Source organism: Epinephelus lanceolatus, chromosome 8 (assembly GCF_041903045.1).
Source record: "Epinephelus lanceolatus isolate andai-2023 chromosome 8, ASM4190304v1, whole genome shotgun sequence".
NCBI lineage: Eukaryota > Metazoa > Chordata > Actinopteri > Perciformes > Serranidae > Epinephelus > Epinephelus lanceolatus.
This window is the reverse complement of record NC_135741.1, coordinates 22417508-22439175: the sequence shown is the minus strand read 5'-3', so window position 1 is coordinate 22439175 and position 21668 is coordinate 22417508. Positions and strand designations below refer to the sequence as shown.

Here is a 21668-nt window from a genome sequence, read left to right as displayed (position 1 = left end):
GGTGCTAGCAAGAAAGCACGGAACATGGAAATGGCTGCAGCCAATCCTTCCAACAAAAGATGACTGGGCTGCAGTTGTCAACAACAATATGGAGAAACTGACCTCTAAGTTGAGACTGAGATATGATCAATATGTAAAATACTAGCAAATATTAACTACATATATGTTGCTATAGGATATATGTCATGTCAACCCCTTCTTATTGCCTAAAAAAGTCAACAGAGAGGTGAAGTCCCTCCCCTTCCAGTGGGCCAGCATGGGACCTCATTTCGCAAAAAATATGTGGATCCCTTTTGAATTGTGTCGTGAATTCAATTTATGATGTTTGTAAATTTAAAAGGTAATTTTGCAAGTCAAGAAAGTTGCAGTTGAAGTATAAGTCTGTGAATATACGTAATTAGAAACGTAATGTCTAAGTGACATCTGGGATCTATACACACGAGCAACGGTTGCTTATTCCTTTGCTTCCTGGGTGCTAAAAAAAGACCACAAGTTGCTGGATAAAACGCGTCAAGTAAGTAATTTGCTTAAAAATACATTTACAGTGTTTAACTATTTACACATTTATGTTCACAATTATTATTTACATATTTACATGTTAAAATATTGACAGCAGCATTGTTAAAAACAGTTAAATAATGTGCTGGATCTGCCTCAGTAACTCTCACACACATTTACCTCAGTCTAAGTCCTTCTAGAGATCTCACTGGTTAGTTAGGAGACATGTGACCCATAGCAAGGAAGTGTAACCAGGAAATGTTGTTATGAAACTGCAGAAGTGTGGAGAAAAGTAAAGTGCTGTTTAAGAGAGTATCTGTCTCCATCCTGCTGCGTACTCTATGTCACGAGAGTGACCCGACCACCATACGTCGAACCCTCACACTACACTAGCTAGCTGTATGTCATGGCACAATTCATAAAATCAAAATAGATCAAAAAATTAATTTGTCTCTCCCTGTCGACAACCATACATAGTCTTTACAAAATAAGGACGGGGAAGAGCTTTGAGTCTATATGAAAGACAGATAAGCAGGAGAACTCACGCTGATTGCTGCTCGATCTTGGACATTTTGATGGTCCCCATCTTGCCCTCAGTGTGAGAATGGACAGAGGGCGGCGAGACGATGCGTTGCTGGCTGCTGGTCATCTGGTTGCCGTTGGTCATAGAATAGGTGCTGTGTCTGTTAACTCGAGTCCGGAGGCTCTGCTGGTTCTGGACCACCTGCCCTTTGGCCCTCTGAAGACAGAGAAATTACTTCCCTAAGAACAACATGGAAAAGGTGACACTGTAATTTCACACAAAAAAAGAGAACAAAACTGCTCACCATAACAGGTGCAGGGACAGAAAAATGGCGAGCCAAGGCTGGGTCACTGCGAGCGGTTTTCAGCCCGTTGGAGCCCTGGGCCCAGTTGTTGGCATTGATGTTTTGGTCCCATGTGCCTGAGGTGCTGTACATTCTTCCTCCCATGGTTTTAGCGGACAGAGTGCGACTCCTCTGAGTATGAACCTAAAAGGAAGGAATGTCAGAAGGGTTTTAGATAAAATAATACTTTTTTAAAATTTGGTCCTGCACAGCATTTTATTCTGATCAGACTGAAAAATAGCCCCAAAAATACCTTTAACCACTGCATCATCTGAAAGGAAATGTTGTTGTTTTTTTTTAACCTGGACCCAATGCTCTATATTTTAATGCCTAAGTGACTAATGGAGACAATTTTTGAAATTGGTCCAGTATTGACCAAGACTGTTGCGTGAAACTAGCTGTAATTTCTGCGGGCACTTGTGCACCGTCAAGTTACGTCAATTAAAAGTGCTAATATTTGCCACTGACAGGTTCAGATTGTTATTAGAGATGTACCGATATCACTTTTTCCTTCCCGATTCCGATCCCTGAACCTTAGGTATCTGCCGATACTGAGTACTGATCCAATACCAGCGCGTAAAATAAAAATGGATGGGATATGAATTGTTGTATGTCTCAACTCCTAAAAATAAATACATAATAGTAGAATGAATGCCATAAAACTTTTTTTATTATTATTATCCAGTGCTGACACAGATCAAGACACAGGTTAAAGTGTAGCCACACAATTTGGCAAAAAAGACATTTTAAAGGCTACAGTAGAATGCTTTTTAAACTCCGCTTCGTTTCCATTTCGTTTGCCTGTAGTGTGCATATGCGTAATGACGTGAGGCATTACGTGGTATTGGATTTTAGGCAGTATCAGAGGCATTTCCGACACTGGTATTGGTATCGGTACAACTCTAATTGTTATTATGAGTGTCTGATACCACTGAGGAAAAGACCTTATAGAGAAATGAAACATTTTTCCTTATGTTTCGCTGATCTGGTCTGTTTGTTAGTGTGTGTAACCAAGTTTCACTCAAGGACAAGTCTTGTTCTGAAATCTTGCAGACTTTCCACAAAATTTCAAAATCAGCTTATATTTAGCCATGACATTGAAAAGGTGGCGCGTTGGTACAGTGGCTGGCATTGTTGCCTCACAACAAGGGGGCTCCTGGCTCCTGTGTCAGCGTGGGTTTCTCGGGGTACTCCAGCTTCCTCCCACAGTCCAAAGACATGCAGGTTAATTGGTGACTCTAAATTGTCCATAGGTGTGAATGTGAGTGTGAATAGTGAATGAAAAATTTGATGGCACGGGATTCGATTGTGGAAAAAAAAAAAAAAAATTCAAATATTCGGCCGTTTTTTTCTCCTGTTTTTTGGGGGGACCTTGAACGCAACACCATCTCCGACAAGGAAACAGAAACCCCGACGTGCGATGAATGGAGACCTCTTGAACACAGACGACTAAATTCTTTCAACAATGTGACTCAAAATAATGATAAAATAGATTTTACTGATGTAAAATAATATGCTGATGGTGACAGTTTCCACCGAGTCTGGTGTCAGTGACACATGCTGCTCTGAGTCGCGCGTCTGTCTGCTTGCGCTGCAGTGCGTGCCGAGGGTTTTAATGTTTAGTGTTAAATCAAAAGTTAAACACTACTTATCAGCAACCAGAAGTGTTCTTTCATTTGTGAATATTTTTATCTTAATTCTAGGGTTACAAGAAACTACCTTATTAACTTTTTTTTTCACTCAGTTTTGCCGCAGTGGCTGCAGCACGCTCTTTCTCAATACTGGGAACATGGGAAAACAGAGCCCAGATTGAAGGATACCTAAGTTTCCCTTTAAGCTTTTCTGTAGCAACAATCCAGGTCACACAGGAAAAGTACCCACTTTCCACTAGGACAGTTTTCAAAGAAGTCCCCTGTAAACCAAGACAGCGGAATCTAACCTGACACAAAGCCTGCATACCTTCTCCCCCTCCTCAGTTTATGCTGAAAGCAACAGAACGCACCAAACGATCACACATACCAAAGTAACATAATATCTGTCATCGGAGACCAACACAAGCAGTTGCATTGGAAGAGTGCTGATACAGCCGACCAGTTTCTCACAGAGGATCTTTGTGTGTGCAAGTCACACACAGCACCCGTTAATCCTGTCTTCACGATCCTGACGTCACTAATGAGCTTAATCTCATGTAATTATATCTCGTTAGTGTATCGATTTATTGGCTTCATCTGTGTGTGTGTATGTGTGTGTGTACAGTGAACGTTATTCAAGCTTTGCCACAAAATAACCGAGAGAAACTTGGCAGAGCCTGAGCAAAATGACAGAACATGTCGAGCTGATGCTTCAACAGTTAGTCATTCTTGCAACCAAACCTCTGACTCCCATTGGCTGATTTAAAAAAAAAAAATTAAAGTCACATCACAAGTCTGGCAGCAGAGAACATTCCCATCGGTCTTTGAACCCACACTGAACATTAATAAGGAAGACAGACTGCACCAATGATCACCTGAAAACCATTAACATCACAGCTTAAGAACACATAACAAAGAAATATTGTCTAATGGGAAAGCGGGTGACACACACACACACACACACACACACACACACACACACACACTGTAGGTTATGCACGGACTCTCTTTCCTGTTTCAAACCAGACTGGTCGTTCAGTCACCAGCAGGCTCTGCTACTTAGCAGCAAAAGCGTAATGGAGGAGAGATCTGTCAACAACGTGCTCGATAAGAACTGACAGCGTGTTTACTCTCCAAGTGCTACATGCCCCCTTTATTTGGCTACAGGCTGACTGAGCTGCCGGGGCCTCTCTACCATCAGACTGGACAGCAGAGACGGATGCAAATGTAGCAGAGCAAACAGAAGCAGCACAAACAGCAGGATGCATCTCATTCAGGGTCATACATTTAGGAAGAGATGCCAAAATATTACTGCATTTACTGTTCCATAGAAAGCGTGATCACATTTTAAGCAATATCAGCAACTCAAAACTTCTGCATCACTTGCCATGTACGAGCCACAATGTATTTAACCTCTGTTGTTTATTACTTGTTTAGGCTGCACACGTTCTTTTGGTCACTTTCACTTCCTGTAGATGTAATTGGGACAGGGGTGTGGTTTCACCTTATTTTACCTGCTCATTCGCTGGTGTGGCGGCTTGTGATCAAAGGGTGTGAGTTTTTCTGTTGACTGAAATATAACGCAATGTAATGATTCATTTCATGTCGTTGTGCCTCAGGTATCCCTGTTGCATCTCTGGACTTCGGCAGGAATTTCATTGAACGAGTCACAGTTTCGAGTCTACTCAGCCTCTCAGTGGCTTCTTCACTGATAGTTTCATTAATACTACATGCCATTTAGATTGTGCCTCTGAGTGGTGCGTCTCTGCTGCTCTATTAATCGCATAAACTGTCTGTCTGCCTGTTTACAAGCTCTCACACAACTTGAGCAGTACAATCCAAATCTCATTTATCCAGTCAGATGCTCAGTACTTCCCAAACACATGCATTTTGGCTAAAACTGTAAGATTTAAAACTGAACTGAAAGTGAAAAATGCATGTGCACTGAGCTACGCCTAGATAAATGAGACTTGGATTACACTGCAGGGGTTGTTTGAGACTTTGTAAATGGATGATTTGATCTAGTTTTGCCGATGTTAAGTGCAGTCCTCAATCGATCAGTTCATATGTTTGCTGTTGTCTGCGGAGGCATGCCAGGAGAACAAAGTTTTCTTTGCAATTTCAAGGTAGAACTGGTTGACTGATTGATATAAAAATGATCAATTTGTGGGTGAAGTATTAGTATATAGGAGAGTTTCTGATTTCACTGACTAAATGTTGTGATGTAAAAAAGAGTCCACTGGTTCAACTTTTAAAAGAATTAAGGTAAGGATTTGCAGGCATCTTTTTAAGCAGTTCCAACTCTGACGTTATTGAGCTAATCTTATGAGTCCTCTATAATCTGACAAACTTAATTAGTTAAGTACGACCAACATTTGCTCTGTCCCCAAAAAGCTTAATTAAGTTGAATCAACTTAATATTTATCTAAAAGTTGTGGTGACATTCAGTAGTCAAATTATATTATATAATACGGTGGTTCCCAACAGGTCCAGCCACGGGGTCCAGATTTCTCCTTAGTCATTAGTTAAAGGTGCAACCAGTTTTTTTTTTTTTTAAGATTATTTTCTGGGCACAGTTTAATATACAGTACAGGCCAAAAGTTTGGACACACCTTCTCATTCAATGCATTTTCTTTATTTTCATGACTATTTACATTGTAGATTCTCACTGAAGGCATCAAAACTATGAATGAACACATGTGGAGTTATGTACTTAACAAAAAAAGGTGAAATAACTGAAAACATGTTTTATATTCTAGTTTCTTCAAAATAGCCACCCTTTGCTCTGATTACTGCTTTGCACACTCTTGGCATTCTCTCGATGAGCTTCAAGAGGTAGTCACCTGAAATGGTTTCCACTTCACAGGTGTGCCTTATCAGGGTTAATTAGTGGAATTTCTTGCTTTATCAATGGGGTTGGGACCATCAGTTGTGTTGTGCAGAAGTCAGGTTAATACACAGCCGACAGCCCTATTGGACAACTGTTAAAATTCATATTATGGCAAGAACCAATCAGCTAACTAAAGAAAAACGAGTGGCCATCATTACTTTAAGAAATGAAGGTCAGTCAGTCCGGAAAATTGCAAAAACTTTAAATGTGTCCCCAAGTGGAGTCGCAAAAACCATCAAGCGCTACAACGAAACTGGCACACATGAGGACCGACCCAGGAAAGGAAGACCAAGAGTCACCTCTGCTTCTGAGGATAAGTTCATCCGAGTCACCAGCCTCAGAAATTGCAAGTTAACAGCAGCTCAGATCAGAGACCAGATGAATGCCACACAGAGTTCTAGCAGCAGACCCATCTCTAGAACAACTGTTAAGAGGAGACTGCGCCAATCAGGCCTTCATGGTCAAATAGCTGCTAGGAAACCACTGCTAAGGAGAGGCAACAAGCAGAAGAGATTTGTTTGGGCCAAGAAACACAAGGAATGGACATTAGACCAGTGGAAATCTGTGCTTTGGTCTGATGAGTCCAAATTTGAGATCTTTGGTTCCAACCGCCGTGTCTTTGTGAGACGCAGAAAAGGTGAACGGATGGATTCCACATGCCTGGTTCCCACTGTGAAGCATGGAGGAGGAGGTGTGATGGTGTGGGGGTGTTTTGCTGGTGACACTGTTGGGGATTTATTCAAAATTGAAGGCACACTGAACCAGCATGGCTACCACAGCATCCTGCAGCGACATGCCATCCCATCCGGTTTGCGTTTAGTTGGACGATCATTTATTTTTTAACAGGACAATGACCCCAAACACACCTCCAGGCTGTGTAAGGGCTATTTGACCAAGAAGGAGAGTGATGGAGTGCTGCGGCAGATGACCTGGCCTCCACAGTCACCGGACCTGAACCCAATCGAGATGGTTTGGGGTGAGCTGGACCGCAGAGTGAAGGCAAAGGGGCCAACAAGTGCTAAACACCTCTGGGAACTCCTTCAAGACTGTTGGAAAACCATTTCAGGTGACTACCTCTTGAAGCTCATGGAGAGAATGCCAAGAGTGTGCAAAGCAGTAATCAGAGCAAAGGGTGGCTATTTTGAAGAAACTAGAATATAAAACATGTTTTCAGTTATTTCACCTTTTTTTGTTAAGTACATAACTCCACATGTGTTCATTCATAGTTTTGATGCCTTCAGTGAGAATCTACAATGTAAATAGTCATGAAAATAAAGAAAATGCATTGAATGAGAAGGTGTGTCCAAACTTTTGGCCTGTACTGTATTTTTAACATCATACTCGCACTTTGCCATGACGTCGAGCTAGTTTATGTGTCTGTCAAGTAGCTGTCTGTTAATCATTTACTCTACAGCAGGAAACTGCACTTCAAAATAAAAGCTCTGTGCTGTATATTTACTGCACTTAAAAATAAAGAGTGTTTTTTTATGCACTTGAGACGTTTGCAAGTCACTTGTGGTCCTTTCAGAATGGACTCAGGACCCACTTTTGGACCATGACCCACCAGTTGGGAGCCACTGGTTTAAGATAGTCCAGCTTATTTATTTTAATTCCATCCTACACAAATATAATTATACTGAAAACCTATTTATATTAAGCATTACCCTCTAATATAAAAGTGCGAAAAATGTCACTGTCGACAATACAAACCAAAAGTCAAGAAATATGTGGCATGCTTAAACTTAACTTTATTAGGTTATATCTCTCTGTCACTTTTTAATATGTGAATTGTTTTGTGTTGCTGTTCTTGTTCGGCTTTTTATCGTACATTTATTTTTGTTCCTTCACTGAGAAAAAACATATTTCTGCAGTTGTATTCTGTGGTATCGCTTTCATTCAATACAGCAGTGCTAATACATGCTCTACTGTATGACATGGGTGATTTAAGGTGATATATATATATATATATATATATAAGACAAGAAAGTAGAAAGTAGACTTAAGTGGTAATTGAACTTAATGCGACAGTTGACTCAACAAAATAAATGAAAACACAATATGACAGAGACGGATTAGTGATAATGAGCCCTCCTCAGCATCGTCACACTCCCTAGACATGCCTCGACTCACTGTCAGTAGGTCAGATCAGGCCAACCCAGAGCTGAGACATCTTCACACACACACACACACACACACACACACACACACACACACACACACACACTGATGAAGTCAGCATTACTCCTCTGTGGAATTTGGATTAGGCCAGTATTGCGTATGAGTTGAACTCTTAGTGACAAGACTTAAATTGAGAATGACATACAAAAACAATATCTGTCCCTTTCCAAAATTAGGAAATCACACAAACCTGTGCTGCTGGATACACAGGTCATTATACTCACAGTACAATACAGTGCATAAGACACTGCACCACACACACTCACTGACAGAAGACGACTGGCTAACCAGCAAAGCCATGTGGCTACACCAGGAGTGTGGTGGTAAAGTGTGGTGTAATATTTCAAATAACATCATGAATCAACTGTGACTGAGAGGTGCCTCCCATCTAGTGTTAACACCGACTCAATACCCTCCCAGATTCTGTTACTGCTTATAATTACGTAACCAAAACACAAGCTGTGGGAGCTTTAAGGCATCTTAAAAAGCAGGAAGTGTATCTTTAAATGACCATATCAGCATTTTTGTATGTTTAGCTCTGTTACAAAAACAAAGCCATACATCCTTTGCAGCCAATAACGTTCCAGTATATTATATTTTCTTAAAGGAATACTTGAAACTTGATAGCACTCCCAAGTCTGCCCATTCAATATGAAGCTGGAGCCAGCAGACAGTTAGCTTAGCTTAGCATACAGACCTAAAACAGGGGGAAACAGCTTGCCCGGCTCTGTCCGAAGATAACAAAATCTGTCCACCAGCACCTCCGGATTATGTGCCAGAATATTTCTTGGCTTCCTGGAGACTCTGTGGTTGCCTGAGGTCACTACACCCTGTCCCTGTCAACTGTGAAGCCGCAACTTGTCATTTTTTCAACATTCATTTTTGAATTGATTTAACAAACAAGTTATAGCATGTTCAGTTGTGAGCCTTAGAGGTGCTGACAGGCATATTTAGTTACGTTTGGACAATGCCAGGCTAACTGTTTTCCTGTTTTCAGTCTTTGTTGTAAGCTAACAACAACAAGATTACAACAACTATTATTCCTTTAAAGCAGTGGTGCCCAACTGGTCCAACCACAGGGTCCAGGTTTCTCCTTAGTCATTAGCTCAAGGTCCACACAGCTTAATATATTCAACGTCATACTTGCTTTTGGCCATGTTGTTGAGCTAGTTCGCCATTTCTGTCAAGTAGCTGTTCATTCATTCACTCTACAGCAGGAAATTCACTTTTGGAGCGTGACCCACCAGTTGGGAATCACTGCTTTAAACTGCTCTGTCTGTCTACACAATCAATTGTATTCATTATTTTTTGTTTTCAAAGGTACGTTATCTTTGAGTGGTAATGCAATAACCAAACAATAACCTTTTTTATGGACAATAACAAATGCAGGTATAACATCATCATGACCTACTCCATGTTTTGGGTTACTGCAAGCATTAAGCATCTTTCATTCAATAGAAAAAGAGTGAATTGAAACAAATGGCGAGATGGAAGAAAACATTTGAAACCCCCAAACCCTAGCAGTGATCCGCAGTAATACACCATAAAATATTTGTGATTGTAGTAAATCTATGGAAGCCCATTGGGGACTTTATTAAAATAATAATGTAAACTTGAACATGAAACCACAACAGTATTAGAATTTTCCACGTATGTATGCACTATTTGAGTAAAAATTACAATGAAAATACAACCGCCTAATTTTAATTTTCACATACTTGTATGGGGGCTCTATGACCATATTAAATTTAAATGGAAAAGCTGTTTGACATTTAATTTTCAAAGTTGTACCCTGCTTATAGTGGTCAATATGCAAATGATAATTCATATTTAAAAATTTAAATTCAATCTAAACAATGTAACCTGCTTTTCCATTTATTTATGCAAGTTAAAATGAAAAAGAAAATGCATTTTTTTTGACAATTCAAAAATGAAAATGACAGTCAATATTTCAAAGACTTAACCTGCTGTACAGTGGATAACATTTAAATGTTATATCAATTTGAAAATTAAAATGCATAATTAACAATGTAGTCTAATGTCTCATTTGTGCAGCTTATTTAAGTCGATCAAAATTAAAATGCTGTTTTCTAACATTTAAAAATAAAATTTGACATTTTGGTCCTAAATGTGAAAATGATGATTAGTTCACATTATCATCAATAAAATCCCCTTTGGGCTACCAGAGCAAACCACTGATTTGCTCCTTTAAAGTTGTATCTGTGCGAGGGGAAAGGCTCTGACTATCTGCACATCTACAAACAGGGCTGTTACATCACAGAAACATTTACCGCTTTGTTGAAGCCCGATGACAATGCAGAGCTGGTGCGGCTGAAGGTGCCATTTGCTTTGAATGGAGCAAACTTGAAGGTTCCAAACTCACTTGTCGTCAAAGCCGGAGGAGACAGGCCTGTTGAAAGAGGAGACGTATGAGAACTGAAATACACAACAGATAGACACAGAGAAGAAGAAGAAGAAGAAGAAGAAGAAGAATGTGAAATAGGCAGTCAGACAGTTTTAACCTCAACATGTTACTTGGGGCGAGTGTGATAAGACCTCCAATGAACACCAAACACACTGGTAACAGCATGAGGGTGTTGTTGAAAATGTGATTTGGTGGTTGGTTGATTTTTTCCTTAATGGGGGCTTCAGTTTCCCAATCTGTGTTTTACTTGCACTCACTTTTACTTGCATTTTATAATTTATAACTATGTACAAAATATATGTCCACATGTTTTTGGTAAACAAAGATAGCCTTACATAATGATAGCCTTTTAATAAAAGTGATTAAGTGAATGATATTCTATTAGGGAATAAAAGAGGGTTTAGAAGACTTTACAAATGAATAACATATTGCGCAAATACAAAAATCATATTAAAGAAAATGATAAAAAAAACAATGTAAGAAGCAATTTTAAATGCATTTAATATATTTAAACATTATTTAATTGATGTTTAAAGGGATAGTTCTGTTTTTTTGAAGTTGGGTTGTATGAGGTACTTATCCATGTCAGTTTGGAGAAGCAGCCTGGAGTCCGACACAGAAGCTAAGCAATGCACTGCTGTGGATGGGGTCAGCAACAAAATGTATTAAAGTCACCTAAAAACAGTCCCACCTAAAAACATCAATATCAGTTTAAGTGTATGCTTTACTGAGAGTATTTTCATCGCTTAACCTTTCCGTCAGACAGCCCGTTCCACCGGGAAAGCCATCCATCTATACTCTGGTCAATGTGACCAGACTCCATTGACAAAAACAGTGATTTTAGCATGCTGAACACGGGACCTGCTGGTCTATCACTGTTTCAAAAAGCTAGTTAGTTTGTGTTATTGTGTGACTTTGGTGGATCTGAACTAAACCTTTTATATGCCGAAGTCACACAATAACACAAACAAACAAGAAAAAGGATATGCAGTGTCAGACCAGCAGCTCCTGTGTTCAGCAATGTTAAATTACTGGTTTTCTCAATGGAGTCTGGCTTTGAAGACAGCGATAGGACGGCATGTTTTTTCCCATTGTAAATCACTGTCTGACATTAAGGTAAAGCATTGAAAATACTCTCAATATAGTGTACACTTAAACTGATATTGATGTTTTTAGGTGGGACATTTTTTAGGCAGCTAAAATGCGCTTTGTGGCTGACCCCATCCACAGCAGTGCATTGCTTAGCTTCTGTGTCAGACTCCAGGCTGCTTGTCCAAACTGGGGGCGTGCCAGCTGACATTTACTGTATGTAATATACTGTCTAGGGAAACGTACCCTATACAACCCCACTCCAAAAAACTGAACTATCCCTTTAATTAACCATTTGATCCTCTATTTTTCGTTTACTAACTCTGTTATTATTTATGATTTTAGATTGTTGTGGCAACATTTTGGTAAATCTGCCCAAAGAGCTCACTTAATCTGATTGAATGCATGAGTGTTTTGTTGGATATTAACAAATATTCACTTTAATTAGATCCATTTACTGATCGATTGATTCAATATTTTGTAAAGTATTACATTAAGTTTCTGAATCAGTGGCTGAAATGGTTAATAATTTGAGCTTTGCTGTAAACAAAATATTCACTTGTAAATTATTTCAACAATTATTCTTTGGCTGTTCAGTTCATTATCAAGTAATGGATGTCAAAGCATGATTTTGCTGTGTACCTTTTGTGTTGACAAAAACAGCTGAGAAGACTCTGACACACATATTACAGGTTCAAAACTCAGTATAAATACCTGGCAGTCACCAAGTCAGACAGCGGGACAGACATGACATAATGTCAGTCATGAGTCGCCTTACAATTTAAGTGTAAGCTTAGGGAAATTCAGCCGTCACAACTTGTTTTAGCACCTTTGTCTGTCTGCCTCGTTGGATGATTCATGGGAACGTGAGGCTCGCTGCCACATTGTGCCAAATGGAGGGATGTGACTTTACCATTATGGGATTATGATTGTCAAAACAGCGACATATCCATCATCGTTTACATACATAGCATCTGTGCAGGAGAGGAAATATTCACCTATCATAGTTTATCTAGCCGAGCAGATTGTCTTAACTTTATGTCTGCCTCTGAAACCTGTGCTACCATGCTGTATTGTACACTGAAGGAGGCACAGCCAAATTACATGTCCATTTTAGTCCCTTGTGCTGATCATAGAAATGGAAAGAATACATCTATAACACTAGTTTTACACTACATGTCACATTCACCCATTCACACACACATTCATACACTGAAGGCCGAGGCTACCAAACAAGCCGCCACATGCTCATCAGTTAATCATTCACACACACTCACACACCGATGGCACAGCTATCAGTACTGAATCAGTCTTCAATATCTTGCCCAAGGACACTTCAACATGCAGACTGGAGCTGCTGGGATTGAGCTGCCAATCTTCAGACTACATATTTCATCCATATTTTCTGCACGTGGCACAAGTGGCTGAGTTTGTGGCTAGCAACTAACGATGCTAACTCCAAACACAGCGCTATCAATAGCAACAGTGTTGAGAGAACTAACGGTGTTGACCAGGGGGTAACCACACGGTGATGCATTGGGTTGGGACGGTGTTGTCAGCGGTAACCTCTTTGACACACATACACAGACTCAGGGACGGTGCACCACAACAACAAAGAGAGAAGACAAAGATGTTTGGATGACAACTCACGCGGAGTGAACGTGACTTTATTCTGTGGTCGACAGGACGCCATTGCTCCACTACATCCCAAACAGTTGTTTGCTGCTATATTACTGCTCTAAATGTTGTGTACACCTCCTTTAAACATGACAGAACAGAAGTGGTCTTGGGTGCTAACGGGTAAATCCCCAGTGGTCCCAACGGTGAGGGTCTGAATAGTATCATCATCTTTGTCGCTCCAGCACTGAAAGTAAAACGGCTTCTCTCAACTGTAAGTGACTCATGATGAACACTGCTGAACTTGTTCTGTTAAAATTCTGGCAATGTTAAAGTAAAGCACAGCCTCAGGCGTGTATGCAGCTCTGACTGTGTGGCTGTTTTTCTTAATATTCAGTGTTTGACTGTTGTTATGTTTAGTTTAGCTTCATTTTTAGTACACTGAGTTTCTGTTGCATGACTCTAGAAGGAAAGATGATTAAGTAGCTCTTCATTATGTGGAGCACAGATGATAAAGCCTCTCATGCAGGCCAGTTTTTCTACCTGTGTTGGGAATTGCAGTCATTTAAACATGCCAGAGGTGAAATTTCACAATCACTGAAAGCTTTGGATGTGTCAGTAAAACAGTAAAACAGTACACAGACAGTTTGACCCACTTTATAGATCACAAATACACCCCTCTGTTTGTGTGTAACACCCCTGCACTTCATCTCAACTCAACAGAAAGGCACACACACATTTCACAACATGAACATATTTTGTTTCTCAATTTTTTGGTGGATCACTTTAATGCATCTTGCAGTAAAAGCCAAATACCAGAGTTGTTTTGAAAGACTAAAATGTAATTTTCTAAATATGTGTGTGTGTGTGTGTGTGTGTGGGCTGCATTCCTCAGTACCAGAGAGAAACCGTTGTGGCACGCTCAGAAGAAGTAGGATGTGTCTCTGACAGTTTCTCAGAGCTCAAATATCAAAAATCACTTTCCTCTCACACAGCAGCCAAGGATCACATTTCAACAAATGTTGTCTTTCTCTTACAGTTAACTAGTTTAGACTGGAACAGGAGGAAATGTTTAGCCCAACTTGGAGCCTGCAAAGACGTCATATTGGTGCGCTCTGGTTTCCCTACAGCAGTTGGCCGTTACGCAGTAAGTTCAGCCTGTTTGGACGAGTAGCTGCGGCTGGAGGATGCAACTCCAGGGGAAGTTTTGTGACGCATTATTCCCAGAAAATACAATAAACTCTAATATTAGGTAAGAATTGTAGGAGTAATCTCCAAGAAGGCCCCAAAGACAATATCACTATGCAAATATAGCGGTCACAGCAGGTATTGCGCGGTACTATTCTCAACATTATGATTATGTATTAAGTAATTTCCATACTTGTTGGTGAGGGCGACAGTGTGCCATTCTTTTTGGACTTGCTCCTCTTGATGCTGTGCACTTGATCCAGCACGCGCTGCTGTCCCGAGCGCAGCTTGTTGTCTGAAGGCACCGCGAGCGACGTGTCCTCCGCGTTACCGATTGCCATCGCTGTACGCAGAGGAGCCATCATCTTCCCAGCACGGTGCCCTTTCGCGTAAACGGTTCCGTTTAAAACCAGTTTCCAAATAAAGCGCGGACCCCGGAGGAGAAGTGCGGTGTGACTCTAGCGGTGCAGCGGACAGAGACAAATATGCAGGCAAGGCTGAATGTTCCCAGAGCTGCGGCGGTGAACTCCACCCTCGGGACCGCGCCCCGTTGAGGTGGGACCGGAGAGAGTTCACAGGCAGGTGCGGAGGGAAGGGAGGGGCCGAGGAATACACGCATTAAACAGTGCAGTGAGCCATACCTGCACAAGTGAGGCGCAAAAGAGGCTTTATTATGTGAAGGAAGGGAATATTCAGAGTTAGGACTTTACTCTTTTCCCTGCACTCCTCAATGAGAGCATTTAGTGACGATGTGCTACAGTGAAATGCGTTTTCTCTCTGCGCCCCTCCTACCTGTCACTGTAGACTACACAATCAGACAGTTCAGGCATATGACAATACACAATGTGCAATATGAAATGCAAAAGCCGAGAGACACAACACACTCTCAAAGCACATTTAGGTTACTCAAGTACATGTAGCACAAATGTGAGGCACTTATTGCATTTTATGTTACTTTATATTTACACTCTACAATATTCCAAAGTGAAATATTATACTCTTTATTCCACTGCATTTATTGGCAGCATTTTTAGGACCAAGATTTTACATAAACAACATACAGTATGATGAGCTTATAAAATATGTTGCAGTGCTGCAAAAGTGAAATGTTACCTCCATATGAATGCATCTGTGCTAATAAAATGAATAATAGTACAACACTCCCGGATCATGTCAGTTTTGATACTTCAGTATTTTTCTCTTAATAATTACAAATATGTAAAGGAGGTGTAACCAGCTGAAACTTCTCCTGGGTAAAATTCCTTTGGTGTTCATTGTTCAGGAGGTTTTTACAAGAGGCCGAATTATCTGCAGAGGTCTCTTCCTCTCCGAAACAAACAGACCTAGTGATTTAAACTGATAAAAAACACTGAATAAAGCAGTTTCACGTTACAAATCAGTGTTTCTTTAATGCTGTTTGGCACGTCGGATGGGCTGCTAAACTAGCACCTGTTAATGTGTGCTCACCTTTTTTCTCTGATAACTTAAAATCAGATGTTCAGGATGTTTTCACCAGGAGCTGAATTATCCACAGAGGTCTCCTCATCTCCAAAACAAACGGAAAAGGTGATTTAAACTGGTAAAAACACAGAATAAAGCTGTTTCATGTTAAAAATCAGCACTGTTCTGATGCCGTTCTTTGTGTAGGGGCTGCTAACTACAGTGGCTGATGCAAAACGCATATGGCCCCATCTAGAGTCAGTGTTCGGTTTGTCCATGCTGGACTACTGTAGAAACATGGCGGACTTCTAAATGGCTCGTATAAAGAAACGAAAACACTACAATTTTTATTTTCAGGTGATTATACACTAAAGAAAACATACTTATTATAGTATATTACAATAAAGCCTACACACTGGAGCTTTAAAACCAGAAAAGACAATATTGCATTACTGCTACTTCTATATATGTAAAGGATGTAAACACTTTGTCCACTAGTGTTTAATGGGTGTATCCATTTTATGTTACTTTATGACCCACTTCTAATCCATTACATTACAGAGGGAATATTATACCTGGTACTCCTTCACATTTAAATGATTCTTCAAATTAATACTTTACAAAACTTATTATAACCTTGTAAAATATAACACGTTTTTACAGATAATGTGTATCCCATATTTGTGTCAGGGCTTTACAGATAAATTATAGTTCATTAATACAGACACATTTTGTGTTATCAAGTTGAAATACATTTTTAAGACAATATTCTACCTAACGTGTGCCAAAGTACTTTTTGCTGACAATACTTATACTTTACTTTTACTTGTAATGTTTAGAACTGTTGGTGACTTGCTGCTAAAAGTCTACAATGGTAATTTTTATTTAGATTGAAAACTCTGTATATGTTACAAAGTATGTGATGATTTGTAAATGTAAAATTAAGTGAATTTGGGTTGTGCCCTGGTTGTTCACGGTGTAGAGCTTGTACCATTTAGGCTGAGTCCTGCCTGCAGCAGCCTAGGACCCTTTGCTGCATTTCCTCCCTTCTGTCCCCTTTTCATATCTGTCTCTCACTATCAGTAAAGCATACATACTGCCAAAAATATCTTTAAAAACAAAAAAAAAGAATTAAATGTATTTATGACCATAGTGGACACTGCCTCACACACATGCAGTTTCCCTTGTATCATTATTATTCAGTTAGTCATTGAATTGAGTAAGATCAGATATCTTCTTTCACAGCAGACATGTTGACCTGTCACCTTAGGAGCAGCACAGGTGTCTCTAAAGACATTAATGTTCGATCCATTCAGTGGTACAACACCAGGATACTGAAAGTGAGGCTAAATGGAATTCAGCCATTATTCATTTTAAATCCATTAAATTAATTACACCTGTGCTTTTACTGTTTTACTGCCACATGTCAAAATGTGTTCTGTGATGTTCTGTGTTCTCGCCAAATATACAAATATATTTATGCCTTGACATTTTCCTTAAAATCTTTCTTGTAATGCAAAATATTTTAATACATTTTTTTTCCAAGATTCAAACAGTATTTACTGCACAATGATATTCATTTGTCATCTTTATGTTTCAGGGTCATTATTCTATTATGATGTACATGATGGATTCAATATCAGACAACACCTACATACTCATGGGACCTTTTTAAACGTAGCAATATTTTCATTAAGAAGTGTGACTTTGACTGAGGTTAAACCATCACATGTCTCTGCTGACGTTGAGATAATTATAGTTTTGTCATCAAACTATAATTACATGTTACAAGCAGGGCGTGACCACCTATTTTTCTCCCCTTGGATCCATAATTACTGACCTCTGTTTCCATTAGAAACATACAATCTATTGATTCGGACATTTTTTGTGATACTGAATCCATCATGCCCCTGCTGTCTATTGTCACCCACTCTGTGACTCAGCTTTTGTCAAAAGACAAAAAAAGAAATTAACAAGTGAAGCCACAGAAAAGCCATCTTGGTTCTAACTTCAAATCGCCCAGTGAGATTTCCCTCATATCTGAAGTTATGGAAGTTGATTTTCTCAGCAGCCTGTGGGCTAGATTAGGGTGCATTACTGTTTACTATGTGATTTGCATTCAGGTAAACTGTTTAAGACAGAGATGAGACAGGTCAGGGCATGAGCAAGCATCTCTGTTTGAGAAGTGAGCCAAGAAAGAGACAAGAGTCAGAGTGTGTCAGATAGGGAGGGATGCAATGAACGTGAAGAGGAGCCAAGAGGGAAAAGGGAGACAATATGAGCACATGCTCTCTGCATAACCGGATTGTTTTGGCTAAGTTTCTGCAGGTGACATTTTCCCACCACACCCTTCGCCTCTACACTGCCAAGGTAATAAACGTCATATGTGTAATGTAACTGTGATGTGTGTGTGTGTGTTATGACAATGTGGGCCAACGTGGGTAAATGGTTGTAGTTTTTATCTGAGCGAGAGGGAGGAACGTTTGTTTAATACACTGATAGTGTAAACTCAACCAGGCAGGTGAGACCTGCAGCTCAGGACAAAGCAGTACTGTTTGACTGAAAGAAAGAGAGACAAATCCTGTGTCGTTTTTGAGACTTATTAGATTTTAAAGTGACATGAAACTAAAGTCAGCGCTCAGTCATTAACTGATTTAAGGAGAAATACTGCCATGAGCAACCTGTGAACTATGTTAGCTATAATCTTGTACTGCTGCTGTTGGCAGTCTTATGCAGTAAGTACCACACCCAGCCTGAGGGCTTTGTGTGTATATGTGTGTGCGTGTGTGTGTCACCCTTCACCATTTGCAGTTTTGGCAGCACTGGTATTGTAAGTCGAGCTTTGTCAGACTGATAAAGCTCTGAATAATTTCTGCCAACAGAAGAGCCACAATACTGAGTGTGAGGAATACTAGACATGAACAGTTGTATGAGTTGTTCATGACCTTGACAAAGTTATACAGGATTCCCACGGTCATGACATTCCTGGAAAAGTTATGAAATTAGACAAAACCGTTGAGTGATTTAAACCAGTAATAACAGTGAATTAAGAAGTCCCGGCACTCTCATCGTAGAGATGCTGCCAACTACGGTTGCCGACACGAAAACGTTTGTGGCCCTATCTAGAGCCAGTGTTTAGTTTGTCTGTTTTGGGCTACTGTGGAAACATGGCAGTGAAAAATGCTGACATCCATTAGCCAGCTCCCTGTGTAGACAACAATGGCTCATTCTGAAGTAATGAAAACAAGATGATTCATATTTTCAGGTGATTAAACACTGAAGAAAACATTATGATTATATTCCATTTCTGCCAATAACCCCTGTTAAATCCAGCTAGATGTCACTCTAAAGCTTTGTCACCTTTTCTGCAGCTGTAGGAAAGCGTGAGCACCAACATGTTTGAGCGGCCGACGTGCACAAGTTTTCATTCATGTGAAGAAGAAATAGTTCTGCGTGCTGATAACACCTCACTAGCACACATAGTAAGCACTGTGACCACCACTTTACAGCCCCAATATACACCCTATAGATTGTAAAAAAAAAAAAAAGTGCTCTTATCACTTACACTTTGCTAAGCATGGCTTGGAAGGTTGCCAACATATATATACAATGTGTAATTTATTACATATAATTTTGATCCTGAAAAAGTTGATTTACAGTGCTAGACACTGACCAGTACAGTGTATACGTAGATGCCACTGCAGGAGGCTTAAGAAGGAGGAAGTATGTGACTGAGTATTAAAGTCTGGAGATACATCTGATGTGAGCTGGACTGATGAGATAACAGAAGCTTTGTTAATAAATGTCAACCTTTGTCCCAGAGAAGCAGCATTGTGCAGCCATAGTTTGTAGCAGTTTCATTTGAACGTCCCTTAATTTTTCATCTTTTTCCCCTCAGTGGTGCACATTGTGTAAAAGCATGCAGAATTTATGTGTGAATAATTTATATTCGCACATAAATCTGTTTGTTTTTTCCTTAAATGTTTAGGAATCTTAATCCAAGTTAATAGCGTTGTTTGTTTGAGTACACGCCAAGATCTGTGCCAACACATGGGTGTTGTCTAAACGAAACACCAATTAGATTTTGTAACTGTGAGACGGAGACTCTTTCCTTGTCACTCACACACATGCACACACACATGGAGACTCACATTGATTATGTATGGAGAGAATAAAGCCTCTACATGTCAGTGTTGGACAGATACATTCATTCCAGACTCTGGACTCATCAAAACACTCCAACACCTTGATAGTGAGTAAAATTGAGGTGACAGCACCATCTGAAGGCTGAATGTGAATTACAACCAATGTGTGTGAATCTTTTGAGTGTATGTGGTGTGAGAATAATTGATTTGAGATGACAGAAGAGATTAAACCCATCTATGTTGCTATAACATTAAAGAAGCTGACCACGCCAGCCTGAATTCTGAGAGTGGGTAAATACCTTAGATACAGGAATACGTACACTTCCATTCAAAAGTTTGGACTTGCCTGCAACAAAAGCTTGATGGGTGCAGTCAGATGGCTGATTGCTAATTGGTCCATCATGCTTTTAGATTGTAGAAAGTCCTCTTTATAAATGCTATTTTGTGTGAAGGGTTTGCTTAAAGTAATGTTTTGAACATGGAGAACAGAATGCTGCACAACAGTTCTACCAGACTGACAACTGAAAGGACAAAACGAGAACACACCTCTGAGTAGCGATGCACCGAGCCAATATCTGGATCGAATATCGGCCCCGATGTCATCAAAATAGATGGATCAGGTATCGGAAAATGCAACCCAAACCTGAGGTGATCCTTTCCCTTTAAATCTATTGCGACGCGAGCTACGCCATCTGTTTCATCTTATCTTAGGAAAGAACTGTATAGTCATCAATGCCTGATGCCTCTAGTCTTTTCTGTTCTACATGTAAAGGTATATAGCTTTTTAGGTCAACCATGGTATCGGATCGGAATCAGGTACTAGTTGATACTCAAAGCCACAGCATCGGGATCGAAACCGAAAAAGCTGGATCGGTGCATCTCTACCTCTGAGCAACAATAAGAGTAGAAGAAATCACCAGTCACTGGTAAAAGAACCTGAAAGCTTAGCATCAAAATGAAAGCAGATTTAGATTTCATTTCATTTCAGTGTCAAGTGCACAATAATGCCTATAAAGAGCTGGACTGAACAGGTATGTTGTGTTAGCAAAGTTGTTCTTAAAAATTCACAATAGACATAGAAGATTACTGCTACTGGAAGTGGATCAAGGAGTATAAACTGAACATACTATGGGCTGACAAATCACACCCTTTGATTTTATAGTTACAGTTTACTAATGTATAAAACTCTCCACAGTATGAACAGTGGTTACATGAGCCTCAAAACCAGCCACAACTCAGCCCTGAGCAGAGTTACCGTCGGCTACTGACCAATCAACAGACTGCAGTGTTCACAGCTCCACCTTTTAGTACCAGATCTGTGTGATAGGTACCCCAACAGAGGGGGGACCAAAAATGGGGATGTTACGGAACGGTTCCATTGATACCATCCACAACTTTTCACAGTGGAAACGGAAGAAAAAATGTACTGAACTGAACTGCTCGGTGGAAATGGGGCTTCAGTGACAGTGGTAAAACAGCAACTCCCATGTTCAGCAAGGTAAAATTACAATTTTTGTGACCCATTTAACTTTTCTTCTTGGATTCTATGTTCACCATAGGTATGTAAGAAAAACTAAGTTTCTTCACCAAATAATTGTATGAGTAATTTATATACAAATGGTCATTTGGGGTATTACTTTAAGGAGGACTTCCTTTCCCATGCATCAAAGTGTTAGTACGAAGACTCTAAACGCTACATAA

The 21668-nt window shown here is 39.9% G+C and overlaps 1 protein-coding gene across 1 annotated transcript in view; it reads right to left on the bottom strand.

Annotated features, from left to right (window-relative positions):
- pkp1a (plakophilin 1a) overlaps nucleotides 1-14891 on the bottom strand; it is a 28244-nt gene extending 13353 nt beyond the window's left edge. The window contains exons 1-4 of the mRNA XM_033628784.2: nucleotides 14576-14891; nucleotides 10355-10473; nucleotides 1326-1508; nucleotides 1044-1237 (exon numbers count right to left, since the gene is read on the bottom strand). Coding sequence (XP_033484675.2) covers nucleotides 1044-1237; nucleotides 1326-1508; nucleotides 10355-10473; nucleotides 14576-14747 — 668 coding nt within the window. The 5' untranslated portion in view covers nucleotides 14748-14891. The remainder of the gene's footprint in view (nucleotides 1-1043; nucleotides 1238-1325; nucleotides 1509-10354; nucleotides 10474-14575) is intronic.
- Nucleotides 14892-21668: the final 6777 nt, after the last annotated feature.